The 17,064-nt window shown below is 36.0% G+C and overlaps 1 protein-coding gene across 8 annotated transcripts in view; it reads right to left on the reverse strand.

The window, feature by feature from the left end:
- The window catches only part of hlk (hulk), a 227,454-nt gene that overhangs the window by 14,902 nt on the left and 195,488 nt on the right, over positions 1 to 17,064 (reverse strand). For all 8 annotated transcript variants that reach the window (XM_083134574.1, XM_083134568.1, XM_083134573.1 and 5 more), the window contains 2 exons: positions 12,632 to 12,716; positions 4,852 to 4,983 (listed from right to left, as the gene is read on the reverse strand). In XM_083134574.1, coding sequence (XP_082990700.1) covers positions 4,852 to 4,983; positions 12,632 to 12,716 — 217 coding nt within the window. The remainder of the gene's footprint in view (positions 1 to 4,851; positions 4,984 to 12,631; positions 12,717 to 17,064) is intronic.

The following is a 17,064-nucleotide window of genomic DNA, read 5'->3' on the forward strand; positions in this document are numbered from 1 at the left end:
CAGTCTAAGATGCAGGCTTTGAACTCTACCTATGGGATGCGTGCAGGTTCGAGTCTCCTGTGTATGGGATCGGTAGCCACCCACCCTTTGTGGAAATTGGGGAGCTACAAATGAGAAGTGTAACACAATCATGGAAACCTACACCAACATCGTACTGACCATATGTCAGCTCGTAACTGCTTGGATGATCGCTCATCTCTGCTGGGGCATGTAGGAGTAAGGCTGGCAGTTCCCAGTTCGAATTTTCTATTGGATTGGTTTCGATTGGAATGAATTGGATTCTATCGGATGCCTAATGCAGCTATCGGAATGTATTGGTTTCAATCGGAATCTCAACTGAAACCAATTTGGAAAATCAAGACAATTTCCAATTGGTGAATTGTATCCAATTATAAGTTTGTATATACGTATTGTAGAATCAATATGTTATAAATTCATTTATTGACTCAAAGCATAGGTAGTTTAATTCTTGACACCACATTTCCTGTAATTTAGATGTTCTTTGGAGAAACAACACACTTGATCTGAATTTCTTCTGAATTCTAATGCATACTACTGAAGTTAGATTTATCTTAATAAATACCTAAGAAGAACTACTTCTTAAGAAACAACTCAACCTTAGAGCAGCTAGTAGTTGGAATAAATGTTCATATTAGTTCTTGTTTTTTTCAATATGGATTTTCCATGGTTAATCTTATGTGCATGTAATGCAATTGGAAAAATGAGCAATCTTTTGATCAACTAAGTCGATCTCGACAGTGTTTTGTTTGTTTATCACTTTCTCAAGTATTGTGGGTCAGATTCTTTATTTAATCTAATTTTTTTGCTGTTTTTGCATGTATAAAGAAAGGAAGAACATGCCAATTTATGACTGAAGCAGCATGTTTTTTTCGATTTTCTATGTGTTAAACACAATGAAGCTACAGAATTGAAAACGTTCATATATTTGAAAACATTTTGTATGTGAAAGTGTTTTCTAAGTTATAAATTCCACATGCTTTACCAGAGATTTATTTTAGTTGTTTTATACGATTTCTCCATTGCATTTACAGTTGTATAGATAAGAATTTTTCGTAAGCAATACATTGAAAACAATAAAATACTTTCCAACAGAAACCAATTCATTACGATTGACCAATCAGTTCCAATAGTGTCTAAAAACTCATATTGGCTATTGGAATCAATTGGAAAAATTTCCAGCTGGGTTAGTAGGTAGACACTGGCCCTCACAGGCTGTTATGCCACAGGTTATTAATAATTACTAATGCAACATAAAAATTCTAACTCTTCCTGAAGAACAAGAATGGTTGATTACCAGTGGCGATGCTACATAAAGGGCAACTAGGGCACTGCCCCACAACAATTTTAACATAAAAAGTTCCTCTGAAGAGACGATCGGGGTATACGCGTAAATATTTTTTTTGTTTTTTCCCTCAACCCCTACGTTGCTGCAACCAGACTTACAGGGCATGCACCCTGTGCGAGGTTAATATATTTCTCCGTCCTGTTGGAGAGAGTCCAATTTCGGCTCTGCCCCGGAGACGTGACGTCACTGACTGATCCAAACATTTACAGCATAGGCAAGGGACGGTCCCCTCACAATGGAAAAAGCGCAAAATTCGTAGCCGTCTCTGGGCAGTAAACGAGGTGCCCTGCCCATTCATGTTTGCCTCGTTCACCGTTCAGTGTTTCCAACGCTTGGTAGGCAGTTCATTCATTCTTCCAGCCTGCAGCAATAAGATAGAAAAAAAATCCCTCGAATGCTTTTCTTCGCGCTTGTTCCGGCGACCTGAAAAGTTGACAACACTTTTTATTGCACAAACTAGTCCCTCGTATTTTCAAAAAGATCCTCCTTTCCTCTTTTCTTCCCATTGTAATACGGATTTGGATTTGAGTTAGTGTGTGAGTTTGCGTTGCGTTCCGTCTGTGCGTATTGGTCGCTTATGAAATAATTAGTTTTTCGCGATTTTATAGTTACTGTACGTGTTTATTTATTTGTGTAATTGTGTCTGTGTTCCAGCAACTTGACATGCAGAATATCTTCGTAAGTATAAACGAACTTTTTGGGGGTACATGGCCAATGTAAAGTGTTGTAACTGAACTTAACGCTGCATCATCTTCCTACTTAGTCATTGATATTAGTGGATACTTGATGAATATGACATTGAATCATGTAGAAACTGTAATATCTACGCCTTTTAATTTATTGACAATGGAAGAGAAACTGCAGTGTAACATTTTCCTAATCATTCCAGTATCTACCCAAAGTTTAGTTACTGCAAGCGACGTCAGTATTCGAGGTTTTTTTTTTATTCATGTATTTTTGTTCCATATGTTGCTGATTTTTCGTATTCCTACGTAGTGAGTATTTAATGCTCTTTGGAGAGATATCTTGATCAGAATGTTAATTTTATTCCAAATTGTTCGAACAATTTACTTACTCCATATCAAGGAACTCCCCTCAAAAACCTTAAAGAGGAATATAGAGGCTAACTGCCCCCCCTCCCCACCCAAAAGAAAAATGTGCCCTGCCTGACTGAAAAGGCACGCGCCGCCCCTGTTGATTACCCTCCTTAATTAATGTAACTTAGTTACTCCATTGGATTCTGCTTTTAAAAAAGAAAAATGTGCATTTAGATATTAACTTCATTAAACCAGGGATATGAATTATGTGTTTGAAACAAAAAACAAAAACAAAATGACAAACTTTTAAACAAAATTACAGGCCATTTGTAGATTAGTGAAATTCTGTAATTTTAATGATATGCCGATATGCCTATAGTGATAAAAATGTTGATTACTCAGTTTCATCTGTAATAAATGTCAAAGTATTTCATTGCAATTCTACCACATCACTCTAAAAGAGTCTTGCTTAAATATTAAAAAAACTACACAAGACATAATTGGAATATTAATAGTTCTAATTTAATCATGAAATTTACTTTTGCTACACAATGTTGGTGAAAAATTAAATTTGTGAAATTATGGTGTGGAATTTTTGCAGACCCTGCAAAATACCCTGATTTGGCAAAAATACTGGAGGTATCAGTGATTAAATTTCAGAAATAATAGATTGAAACAATAATGGACATTTATCTATAAACCAATATGCCTACAGTGGTCAATTGCAATAGGAGCATCAATTAGTGTTATTCCTAGTACATACATTTACAAGAAAGAAAAAAAAAGGTACATTCTGCTAAATATTATTGGGCTAAACCCATACCTTAAATTAATTAATTAAAATTGATATTTTTAATGAAATGCTTCCTATTTTATATTGGATATCATTGTTGGTAAATGTTATACGAGTACTTTATCAGTTGGTGGGAGAGCAGCATCAGTGCCGAAGCATGGTCTTAAGGAGAAGGCAAGCAAGCAATGCAGTACTCTGAAAGTGAGGGGGGTAAATAAATTATACAGCCTGTTGCCCCAGTTTTTCTAGGAAAGAAAGGGCATTATAAATATTAATAATACATCCCCAACTCCTCTCTCAACGGCCATGCTTCTTAGTTCAAATTCTTGGTCACGTTATTGATATAATAAAATACTTGCTACGTATTACTTACAGTTTCCATTACACAATTTGAAATATCCATGTTTGTTTTGGTAATTTCACAACACACCAAACAAAAGAGAACACTCACTTGAACCACTCGTTCTTTCCACACAAATGGAAAATGTTCCGAAAAGCTCCGAAACTAACACCAACTTAGTTCTAAAAATTATTGTTCATGGGAGAGTAAAATAACTGACATGAAGCTTAAAATTATATTAAGCGTTGGAATAATAGGTCATTAGAAGAGGAAGAAAATGCACTGGTTCTTTTTTTTTATCGAAAAAACATCAGTTTATTGAATTTGTTTGTATGGAAACTCACGATAAATATCGTGTAAATTATTTGGTAGTTGTCAACACTGGCGTGGCATTGCAATTTGAGATGAGAGGTGTGAGGTGGACAACAGCCAGCTGTTCTGCAGATATCAGCACTCTCCAGTTCCGGGGACAACATGTTTGTCTTTAAAAAAACCCTGAAAGTCGGCATTTTTAACACGTTTTACAAATCGTGAAACTTAAAGTAATGCTTTAAACTATGTTTACATGGAATTTGGAACAGTTATAATGATTTATTTCAATAATTCTGTGTGTATAATAAAGCAAATATTCATCTTCGAGATCGTGTTAACACTTATATGCTTTCTGCTAGTAGTGTCTGCTTGGCTCGGTTGTTTTCAAGAGAAGCCGAAAAACTCTGGAAAGCAGAGCTTTCGTTAGTGGTTTGGGGACCGTACCTTTACCAGCATCTACCCTTTGCCATATGACACTTCAGGAACGTTAGTTTCCTGCGTGGTAGCTGTAAGCAGAGAGTTTGGTGTTTTCCAATGGGCTGCTGAGAGAGTTTGCGGACATAAAATTTTGCAAAATCAAGTGTGATAGAAACTAAATAAGGCACTCAACATTAAGTACATTAAATGCAACTTTAATAGTGCAAGCAGTGCTTGCATTGTTTGTGCTATATCTTTGCCACTGAGCAGCATATAAAACCTTGTCCGCTGAATAAAGATACTACTATCAGTATATATAGTTTCTTCTTTACTAAAACTTAATGTGTTAGAACTCCCACACACATGAATGGTTGCCTTTCATGCGATCAGTCCCAGGTTCAATCCTTATGTCTAGTAGCAAATGTTGGTGCTGACTCAGTATACTACTTTAAAAGAAGTGGCAGGCCCAAGTCTAGAAAGTCTGCATCATCTGCATATACAAATAGCCCACTGATAATGGATCAGATTTAATTATATTCTGTTGTAGCAAGTAGCTAAACAGAAGAATACATCATTACCCACTTACAGAAGTAAACAGCCAGGTACTGTGTTTCTACTATCATCGACTCCAGCATGTGACGCGTGACTAGCTCAATCCTGTCTTCAGTTTTCTGCGTTATCAGCCACTGAAGCACCTCTTCCTCCTCTTGCAAATCACCTAGAAATAGATAATAGAATGATCTGTTAATTTATTCAGTATAAAAAACCTGCGACTGTCCTTAAGAGGAGAAGAGAAATTTGTTTCAGCCAATGAAATCAAGTTCTTTAATATCTATGCTTAGAATCTATGATTTTTGCTGAAAAAACAATAAATATTTAATAATTCTCTGAATGTTGGTACATGCAATATTAATTTGACATTATCCATTGTCCAGTGCTTTAAACTATAGTTGTTCTAACTCTACATTTCAACTCTTCTCTTGTCTTTAGAAAAACAAATTTCTTTGTGCCGGTAGTGAAGATAAAACCCACAACAGATCTGTGATTTTATCACAAATGTGGTGCACTAACCAACTACTCCATGGTGCCCCCTACAGGTCTGTCGTAAGTTCGATTCCCACCACCGGCAAAATAAATTTCACCTGAAGACGAGAGAAGAGGTGCTCTCTCGACACGTGGTGTTAGAATAAGTATAGTTCAAAGCATTAGACAATGGATAATGACCAATTATAGGGTGGCTACTCTAGGACCATGATAAAATTCCAGTATAATTCCCGGTTTTCAAGGTGAACTTTCCAAAAATTCAAGCAGATGTTCAAAGAAAAACTAAATATGCTGACCAAGGCAGTAATTTATTTTATTAAAAACATAAACTAAACGTAACGTTTCAACCTTCTAGCAAGGTCTTCTTCAGACTCTGTATCAAGTACAAAAGTAACAAGATACAAAAACAGGGCCTTATATATACACAAACATTACTCCCTCCAGACTATTTAGAAAGTTGTTTGGAACTTTCTAGAAGGTGACTTTCACTTTCACCAACTTTACTTTCACCTCAAAGGCTAAACTCAATTACTTCCATATAGAATGTGGTTGGACTTTTAATCTCATGATCTTTTCCCTTCATTTTTCTTCCTTCTCCTCTCCTCTTTCTCTCTTGTCCTTTCCACTCTTTCTAACATCTTCTTCCATTCTTTGTTTAACTTCAGTCCCCCATTCCAGTTCATTGTGTCTTCTTCACCTTTCTTCTCTATTTCCTTTGCTTCCTTCCATTTTCTCACTAGCATTCTCTTCTCCCTTCCTATCTGCTTAGCCTCATCCCACTCTATGTCATGTCCTGTTTCTCTCGTGTGTTTAAATATTGCATTTCTCTCTCTCTTAAGTCGTACATCATCCCTATGTTGTTTCAACCTGTCTTTCAGCCTTTTCTTCGTTTCTCCTATGTACACACTCTGACATTCTTTACATTTCACTTCGTAGATAATCCCTTCCTCTTCCTCTACTCTGTTTTCCTTATTCTTGTTAGCATTCCTCGCTATTCCTAAGATGCTTCTCCCTCCCTTCCTGTAAGTTTTAATTCCCGCTTTCCTAAGCACTTTGCATATCTTTTCTGTGGTCTTCCCCATACTCCTTATTCCAAACCTTCTCTCTTTTTCTTTCTCTTCCAATTCTTCCCTGCCCGTTTTCTTCCTTCTTCTGTTTATGTCCAGTCTATCCTGCTTCTCATAGCCATTTTTTTCCAGTTGTTTCCATAGGCTATTTATTTTCTGTTCTTTTTCACATTCTTTCATGCATATTTTCTTGATTCTGTCCTCCATATTCTTTATAAAATTTATTTTTGTTACCTCACTTACATCACTTCGTTTGTGGCAGAATACCCCTGCTGCACACTTCTTCTGATGCCAAACGGTTTCAATTTCTTTTCCTCTATTCCTTTTCATCAATATATCTAGATAGCTTATCTTGTCTTCTTCTTCTATTTCAAGTTCCAATAATATCCCTCTTTCTTCATCTTGAATTTCTTTGGCAAAAATGTCAAGCTGCCTCTTCGTTCCCTTCCATATGCCAAAACAGTCGTCCACATATCTGCAAAACATAATTATTTTGTCACCTCCCTTTTCTATCACTTTCTTTTCCCATTCATTCATAACCAATTCAGCCAATGCTGGGCTTAGACTGGAACCTATATTTAGTCCTTCACTCATTAACATTATTTTATCTCCCATTATACTGTAACCGTTATTCCAAATGGTTTCCAGCACCTTGACTACCCTTTCACTATCCCATTCTCCTATAATTTCTTGTCCCATTCTCTTTTTAATAATGTCCAAAACGTGTCCCCTCTTGATGCTCGGGAACATACTTTTCACGTCTAAGCTAAACATTGTCGTCTTCATCTCATTTAACTTAAGTCCTTTTATGAGGTCTACTACTTGTTCACTGTTCTTAACTGCTCTGCTTTCTTGCTGTGTTACTAACACGTCAATAACTTTCTTAACTTTCTTTTCTAAGGGTTCCAAAATATTATTTCTGCAGTTCATTACTGGTCTTAATTAAAACTTACAGGAAGGGAGGGAGAAGCATCTTAGGAATAGCGAGGAATGCTAACAAGAATAAGGAAAACAGAGTAGAGGAAGAGGAAGGGATTATCTACGAAGTGAAATGTAAAGAATGTCAGAGTGTGTACATAGGAGAAACGAAGAAAAGGCTGAAAGACAGGTTGAAACAACATAGGGATGATGTACGACTTAAGAGAGAGAAATGCAATATTTAAACACACAAGAGAAACAGGACATGACATAGAGTGGGATGAGGCTAAGCAGATAGGAAGGGAGAAGAGAATGCTAGTGAGAAAATGGAAGGAAGCAAAGGAAATAGAGAAGAAAGGTGAAGAAGACACAATGAACTGGAATGGGGGACTGAAGTTAAACAAAGAATGGAAGAAGATGTTAGAAAGAGTGGAAAGGACAAGAGAGAAAGAGGAGAGGAGAAGGAAGAAAAATGAAGGGAAAAGATCATGAGATTAAAAGTCCAACCACATTCTATATGGAAGTAATTGAGTTTAGCCTTTGAGGTGAAAGTAAAGTTGGTGAAAGTGAAAGTCACCTTCTAGAAAGTTCCAAACAACTTTCTAAATAGTCTGGAGGGAGTAATGTTTGTGTATATATAAGGCCCTGTTTTTGTATCTTGTTACTTTTGTACTTGATACAGAGTCTGAAGAAGACCTTGCTAGAAGGTTGAAACGTTACGTTTAGTTTATGTTTTTAATAAAATAAATTACTGCCTTGGTCAGCATATTTAGTTTTTCATAATCATGGAAACAAGGCTTAATGGTGTTACAGATGTTCAATTTCAACCTTACGTATTACCGCCTCTCAACATCCACATACAAATATCTTCATAATATAAAAGGTCTATGTGATTCCAACACCCAAAAATTATAATTCAATTAAACAGTATATGTAATATAATTAAAATATTTAATTTAAGGTTCTCAGTTTCTATTTACAATCAGAGGCGCAACCACGAATTTTTGTCTGAGCAGGCAGGGAGAAAATGCCAGGATAAACGTAATAATACTACTACTAATAATAACAGTGTTAATATTATTATTGTTATTATTGATTTGTTTTATTTTACTTTGCTTCTTGTGCCATGTTTGGCTAATTTGCGAAGATGGGGTATGAGTGATATGATGAAATTGATGAATGGACAGTCACAAACATCCATGCCCAAGCCCGGATTCGAACCTGCCGGGACTAACATTGTTGTTATTATTATTATTATTATTATTAGTAGTAGTAGTAGTATCAAAGACATTATTACCCTCGTAAATTATGCAAAAAGGGGGTAGAAGTTGGTGCTAAAGCAAACGATTTCAATTATTATTTCAACACATGGTACAGTAGTTCGGATCCCACTTTAAACAGTAGGTCCAGTCCCGATTATCCTTTCTGTTCATAAAGTGGACTTAAAACCACAAATCAATCAATCAATTTTACAACATATTTTCATTTAGATAGTTCAGCGCTGCCCCCTAACTATGGTTATAAACTTGATAAGACTAAGAAAAGGAGGAATTGTGAGCGAAGCGAGCAAGAAAATTTTACGAAAATAATTTTTATTTGCATAAAATGTGAATAGGATTTGTATTTAAAAAAGTTGTAATTTTTCACGTCTACAGAGAAAAATTCAAATAGAATTCATGCATAATTCCCAGAGCCAATAATTCATGCATAATTCCCGGAAATCAAGGAATTTCCAGTGAGTAGCCACTCTGAATTAACATTGGAAGCTAACAAATATATATGATATGATATGATATGATATGATTTATTTCATTCCTTTGACCATTGTACAGTGGTTGTTTTCCACACATGGTATGGAACATGTCAGCACATTACAGTTAATAATTATTTTCAAGTATGAAGATATTATACATAACATTTAAAACACATTGATTACATTATAATTGATTCTCCTTGTTCGTGCTGTTAGTTGCAAGGTTTACATTAATTTACATACATATAATAGATAAAATCAATACATACATATACATGCCCTAGGAGTTCATTTAGGATGTGACAATTTGCAATTTATTGTCAGGTACTCTTTAACAGAATAAAAACTATGATGTAATAGGTATTTTTACATGCTTTTTATATGAGGTAGCTGATTGAATTATTTTTATGTCACTTGGAAGGTTATTGAAACAGTGAACAGCCATGTATTTAGGTCCTTTCTCAAATAATGCGGTGTTGTGTGATGGTATTGTGAGGTTGCTGCCATTCCTTGTATAATATTTATGTGAGGAGTTGTTACATTTGAAGGAATCTAAGTCAGTTTTTACATACATCAGCAGATGAAGTATATACAAGCATGGTGAGGGTAATATGCCTAAATTTTTAAACAGTCTTCTGCAACACTGTTTGGAAGTTAACGGTCTTCTTAAACTCTTGTACTTGTAACATGGTTATATTTTCATGTAACAAATAACAAAAGTATCTGTTTCGTTATGTTAGTGATATATATTTTCCGAGTATAATTGCTTATTTGAATTGTCTTACATGTCTATTGTCATATTTAATTTTAAAATTTATTTTATATGACCACAGTAATAAAAAAAGGACAGCCTCCTTGCAATTCATGCATTCAACATGTTCCATGAGTCATATTTTATCTAGAATAAAGTAACTTACGGTTAATTTTTGAAAATTTCATCCATTTTTAGTTTTGAATTCTACTTAGAAACTGCTGCATTTTGTATTTTTCCAACTATGCATAACTTTTTTTTGCCTCTATAGGATGGGGATGAATGATGATTGGATAACATTGAAAAATGGACACTCACAAAATAACACCCATGCACAACTGTGTCACCACATTCAACACACATCTTTACTCCGTTTAATAAAAATCTGTATAAAATGGATTTTGCAATGTGAATTGACAATGATAATGGGTTTTAAAACAGCTGCAAAGAGCTTCGAAACAAGATCAAGATTGTATTTTGTAGGACTACCCCATACTAAGGAAAAGTCATTTCACAACATTCGTAAGAGCCTTTTTTGGTTGATTTAAAAAAATCTGAAAATTAAGAAGTGTGTTTGAAACCTCTCTACCTGCATTGTAACTGATTGAAAAAAAAATGAAGCACCTAGATGAACTGGTGGAAAAGAACTGAAGCTGCATCTGTTGACAGGTTATGCGACTGTATTGCAATGATTACAAAATCAGATCAAACGGACAACAGAGTGTGCACTATGGGCATACTGCTGACCCCATGTCAGTAGGATGTGGCACCCCATCAGGTCTTGATACATGCGCCGATTCGATTTGGAATGGAGTCGTAGAGCCTTTGTATCCTTTCCCGAGGCCCACAGCCGTTGTAACTCGCCATCGATATCCTCCAAATCGGCGCTGGGTCGGAGTCGACGTCCAAGTTGATCCCTTACATGTTTTATCGGGGACAGATAGAGGATCTTGCTGGTCATAGGAGTACCTCAACATGATGCGGGCAGTCCATAGGCACATGTGTGGACGAGCATTGTCATGTTGAAAGACTGTACCAGGATGCTGTCTCAAGAGGTGTAAGTTTAGTTTAGTTTAGTTTAGTTTATTTGCGTCCAAGGACTACCGGTGTGTACAAATTACAGTACATGGTAATATAGGACATGTCAATACTTACATTACAATACAATATTACATAAATAGATTTTACAAATACAAAATATATAGCCAAAAATTGTAAAAAAAATTGGGTCTTACTCTGGTATTATATCAAAATCACAAAAAAATATAACATGAGAAGATATAGAACATTGCAGCCTACTTCTAGGTGATACTAATTATCCACTTTCATTTGACATTTAATTTTACAAGAATAATATGTGATTATACTACATTATGTACATTTGTCTTATGTAAAAGTCACTTCCATGTATTAAGCTATAGAATAAAAAAACATGCTTCAGAAGCATTGATTTTATCTTGTGCTTGAATATCATAAATTTTGGTTCTTTCCTCACATCTTGTGGTAGTTTATTGTAGAGATCTATGGAAGAGTTTAAGGGACCTTTCTTACATAAGTTAAGGCGGCAGTGTTTTATGTGAGCATGCAGGATTTCCGTGACTGTGCCGTCAGAATCCCCAGAACCACTACTAGAAGTGATCTGAAGTCATACCCAATGGCTCCCCACACCATGATCACAGGGGTTATGCCAGTGTGTGTTTACAACATTGGCAGAATATGTCCTCTTTCCTCGGCACCGCCATACTCAGACATGGTGGTCATTCGTGGTAATGCAGAACTGAGATCCATCGCTGAACAAGTCACTTGTCACTGTCATCAGCAGTCCATGCCTCCCATTTTCGGCAACACTCCAAATGCAGCTGTTTGTGTTCTGGTGTTAACGGCAGCCTCCGCATGGGACGGTGAACTCGTAGTCCGGCTACTGCCAGTCTACGAGCAATGGCACAGGATGACACAGAGTCCTGTATGTGTGTCCAGATAGCAGATGTGATGGGATTGCGAAATGCTTGGCGCACAATACTGTAATCCTCCCTTGGTGTGGCCAGTCTTAGTTGACCGGAATCTTTACTACGTCTGTAGGTGCCCCTCACATATCCATTGGTGCCAACATCTGGCCACTGTGACATCTGAATGTCCGAGATGCCTTGCAATTGCACGATTCGACCAATCTACCTCATGCAGACTCCTAATATGGCCCCTTTCGAACTCCATCAAGTGGTGATAATTCTGTCTGATGCATCTACGAGGCATTCTCTGTGTTGATCACCATCTCTCACAGTGTTGACTGACTGACTGATGCTCCACACATGCCTTATGAATGCCTACAGGCCCGATAACACTTATCATGTGGTGGCACAACTAATGCACTCAGAGGCCCTTCTAGACATTACAAATCATTGCAACTCTAATAATTTACATACATATCGAAGGTACAAGCGTGTACGAAATGACGTTCAAATTGGACCTTTTCTTCTGGTTGCTTAACTTTTTTTTTGTCAATGAGTGTATTTAAATTTCATCCATTTGGACCACAAGTTTTTTTTATTTGTAGAAGTTCAAAGAGAGCGGTCGTATGGAAAAACATCAAAATTGTTTTCATGGTGATAAAAAAATTGAAGGTACACTCGAAAAAAATTTGCTTAGCATAGCGTAACAAAGAATTTAACGAACTAAATTTTGATGTAACTCGTTTTCATGTAGGTCTACTGGTTACTTTTTAATTAGTGTCTAAACTTGGGTATCGATAATTTTTAATCCGATAGTAAACACTCCTAGCTCTACCTTATACTGAGTACAAGTGACTATTTCTTAGAATTAACTTCACACAGCTTACCTTCAAACACACTCGGAATTTGATGTTCAAAGTATACAAGCGAAGGGAAATCTTTGACACCGTATCCTTCTGCAGTTTTGAAATCCTGAAAAAAAAATAATGTAGAAGTGCTTTATAATCACAACTGCAAAACTCACGTGAACACAAAGTACAATGAAACCACAATTTTACATTTTTCAGAGACTAAGTTTAAAAAAACTCAAAATCTGGAAAACATCACATTTTACTTTATTGCGACAATGAAGATTGAATGTATATAACGTGGGGAAATACAAATTCAGAGAATGTTAAATCAAGATTCTACTGTATAATACACAGTAAAACTTCTCCTAACGGACATCTCTAAATTACGGACATTTTTAAATTCTCCAGCAGAAATACATGGGGTTTAATGGCAATTTTACTTCTCAATAACGGACATTCTTAATAATGGATGCGAACACTAAAAACTACCTCCCCAACGCAAATACAATTTCTTAATAATGGACAGCCTGAAAGAAAACTGTCGCAATTCCTGGAATTCGAAACAACATTGGTCAGTATTTCGAACTAGCACACATTGTTTCATGTTACATCGAACGTATTTCTTTTTTAAAAGTGCAGACAGTAGACAGAATTCTTTGTGGTTATCTTGAGAAGTGTGTCATTTTAAATGCAGTAATTTAACAAAGGATTACACTATTCATTTATTTTCTTTTTTGAAATTTGTAATGTATGTATGGATACTTTAGTAAATTTAAATTCACCATACGTAGTACAGTATTTTGTTCCTTGAATATGAAAAAAAAAACATTATGTTTGTAAGGTACATACTGTAATATGCTTATCCTATTGTGTAACATCCTACACTTTTTTCTGAATAGCGGACACTTCTTAATAACGGACATTTATTTTTCCCACAGGCCTGTCCATTATTGAGAAGTTTTACTGTATATGTATATAAATTAGAAAAACTGAATGGAGGATATACCATAATACAAACAATAGTTTTTATTGGATCATAGACAGAATCACCAGAAACTATGAATAGTTCATAGCAGAGACAGACTGATCTGATTATTATTATTATGATTTGATTTATTTTAATCATTTTACTTCATCTTTCTGCCTCATTTGGCTAACCGCAAAGCTGTGGATATGATAAATTTATGAAGGAACATTCACAAATAACACCCATACCAAGACTGGGATTCAAACTCTGGACCCCTGGCATTGTAGCACACAGTCCTAAACACTCTGCTACAGAGGTCAACAACTTACAGTTTAACACATTGGGGTCTCACGACGGGCAAAGCCCGCAGTGCACAAAGTCAATGTGCAGAAATGACCGGCATAGACTGTCCTGCGGAATGCAATCGCTTTGCCGATTGAACTACGGGCTATATTCGTAGTTCGTCTCATGTGCGTGTTCATTCAAGCCTCTTTGTTGAAATTCCGACCGCTAGGTGATTCATGTGCTATTTTTATCTCACACCTGTGACTGTTTGTTGTCGGGTTGATGTACCTTGTTTAGAATGGCGTCGTTAGATCCAGACTGCATAGCGGAAATTCTGCATGAGGATTCCACCTCAGAGTTTGTAGTTAGCGACGATTTTGATGATGCAGATAAATTTGAAGATTTGGATGGTAGGTTATATTCGTAATAATTAATTGTTGACAATATAAACAGTGTTGCAAACTCTAGTATTTTATGAATGAAGTGAGAAGAGGTAATTTTTTTTGGGTCTATTCATCTTGCCTTTTGCTTGATTCTCCTACATGCACTGATGTATTTTTAGATTTTCCATTTATTAGTTTGTATAGTGTATGTCAAATGAAAATTTATTTTATTTATTTAGTTTATTATTTGTTTAATTTTTACAGACGATGCAAGAACCAACTGATACATCGTCTGGTCCTTTCCTGCAGCCATTTTTTCATACAAAAGCTAATTATATGTAATTTGTAATTATTTTTTGGTATGTGCACAAAAGATGTATTGATAGTTTATGTAGTTAATTATTGAAATTTCCAGATTACGAACTTAAAATATCTCTATATTAACATTTGTTACAATGTTGTACTTTTTTTTCACAAAACATTGCTGAAAAAATATTCAAAAATGTCTGAAAATGAAAAGAAAATTTAACAAATTTTTGTTCATTGAAAAGAGGAAGTTTCGTAGATTTAAGAAATGTGTGGTAACTAAAAAGAAATTAAAAATATTTTTTCTATGATTTTTTGAAGAACAAACCAAAAACCGCAGACCAGAGGTAAAAATGCTGTATTATGAGGCCAGACCCGAATGTGTTAAAGAAATGGTCAAGCATCTTCTACTTGAGGATATATCATCTGAGGACCTATTTTTTGCCTTGGATTATACAGAACATCAAATTATTAAGGCACTACTGTACAATAAGCAGGCGCGGAGCGTCCATGTAAACCGTGTAAGCCGGGCTTACACTTCATTAGTTCTAGTAAAATGTATGTAATTATCTGGCAAAAATTCGTAAACAACTTCAAAGTTCAAATCGAGTCGACACCAGTGTTCGAGATCATGTTTGTTAGATTGCAACACTTCAGCGCCAGGCAGCACATGGGATCTCCCGCCTTCTGCTTGTGGAAAGCTGTAAGCCTTCTGAATCTTGCCTTACAAATTTCTGACCGCGAACGAGCAGTGCCTACCCTATCTGGGTGCAAGGCCCATTCTCTGGGTGGAGAAGAGCGGGCCAAAACCCACGTGTGTAAACCTTCCGGCCAGAGGCTTACAACAGCGTTGCAAACCTTATGTTTACAAAAAGTGTTGTTCATGGATGTCCGCAGTATTTCTTTCCACCGGGGTTGATTAAGCATAGTAATTTTTCCAGGGGTGGGGGTAAACTAGGTATATTTCCCCCATAATAAAGTTGCCTCCTCAAAAGACAAATTCAATTTTAAGTTAACACTTTTCTGCAACGCCCTTACAATAATTAACATAATTTGATGTGACTGAAATGAAATTATATGTGTGAAATATATTATTTTATGGTTGACATTCATTTTCCAGGAAGGGCTTCCTCCCCTTGCCCCTTCTGGACATCCATGGTCTCCTTTAAACTCCGTAATTATGCTACATACTACTAAATTGTTCTGCGATCTACATATTATTAATATTAATTTGTAACAAGAAATAAATATAAATTCGAATGGTTCAACCAACGGGATGAGTTCGATGTCATATGTGAAAAGTTTGAGAAAATTCAACTACCACGAACAGCGGCCCTCTTGTTTCATTTATATCCCCAACTTCCAAACGACTTTTGAAACTTGTGCGAGATTTAGCACCATTATGCTTGGGTTGGCTTCACTGGCTAACCGTGAACACGCGCCAGCGAGACCCAAGTCCTGCAAGAGGAGGGTTCTCCAGCGTTGTCGGGTATGAATGAATGGTTGGCTGCAAAGGAAATTTGAGCCAGTGGTGTTTCAAGGAGTTTTTTTCCAGGAACGGAATTCTGAAGCAAAAAACTAACAGGAAGGGAAAAAAGAAGAAACACCTAATAATGAGCGAGAAACGGGAAAATTAGATATACAAACGCTTGTTTCTGTTTTTCGCTTGTAGGAGAGCACAAACATTGGAAATATTAAGATTTCTGTTTTTCGTTTATATTTGAACTCAGCTGGTAGTAATTGAGCTAACAAGTGCAATAACTTTTTCAAAAATTAAAATGTTTAATTAAAACTGAATATTGAACCAGTTTTACAAATCTCATGTCAAACGTGAACAAAATATTATTAATTACATAGTCCGTGGTTTAAACACTCTTCGAACAACGTACGAAATGGCTGTTTATGGTTGTGTACCATTCAGAATTTACGGTTCTACGATTCTCTAGTGGCACTGTAGCCATATGTCAATTTTTCCCCAAAAAACAGGCGATCATTTGCTTCGAAGTGCTTCTTGCACGAACAACTGTTGTTGGTTTGTGGATGTAGGTAGGCCCACCACTTCTCTAGCAGGCACGGTAACAGAAACGAAAAATAAAGTGCCCCGATTTTGTGATTCATGGTACGAGCTGATACTTGGTTATGCAGCGGTTGTAAAAAGTATTCAGCACTTTTCTGTTTCTTTCTGTTTTCGTTTTTTTATTATCATTATTCTTCATTTTATCTAACTTTGCATTTTTTTATGGATAAGTTACTCATTGTGATAGGAATAAAACCGACGTAATTACCAGTTGAAATGTAGGAGATATACAGCCTAGCAAAGAAAACACCAGGCTCAGGGATTTATCCAGAATATTTAATCTGATGTAGTGTAACTTTGTTTTTAAAGGGTGTAAGGTTAAATTTAGTGCCAAAATTAGGGTTTTGTGAAAAATTTCAGGGAGGTGTTCTGAAAAAATGGGGGAGGGGTTGATGATTGTGGATAAATCACTGACCCAGCCCCAAAATAAACACAAGCCTTCATCATGCTA

Source organism: Lepisma saccharinum, chromosome 13, assembly GCF_977018435.1.
Source record: "Lepisma saccharinum chromosome 13, izLepSacc3.1, whole genome shotgun sequence".
Classification (NCBI taxonomy): domain Eukaryota; kingdom Metazoa; phylum Arthropoda; class Insecta; order Zygentoma; family Lepismatidae; genus Lepisma; species Lepisma saccharinum.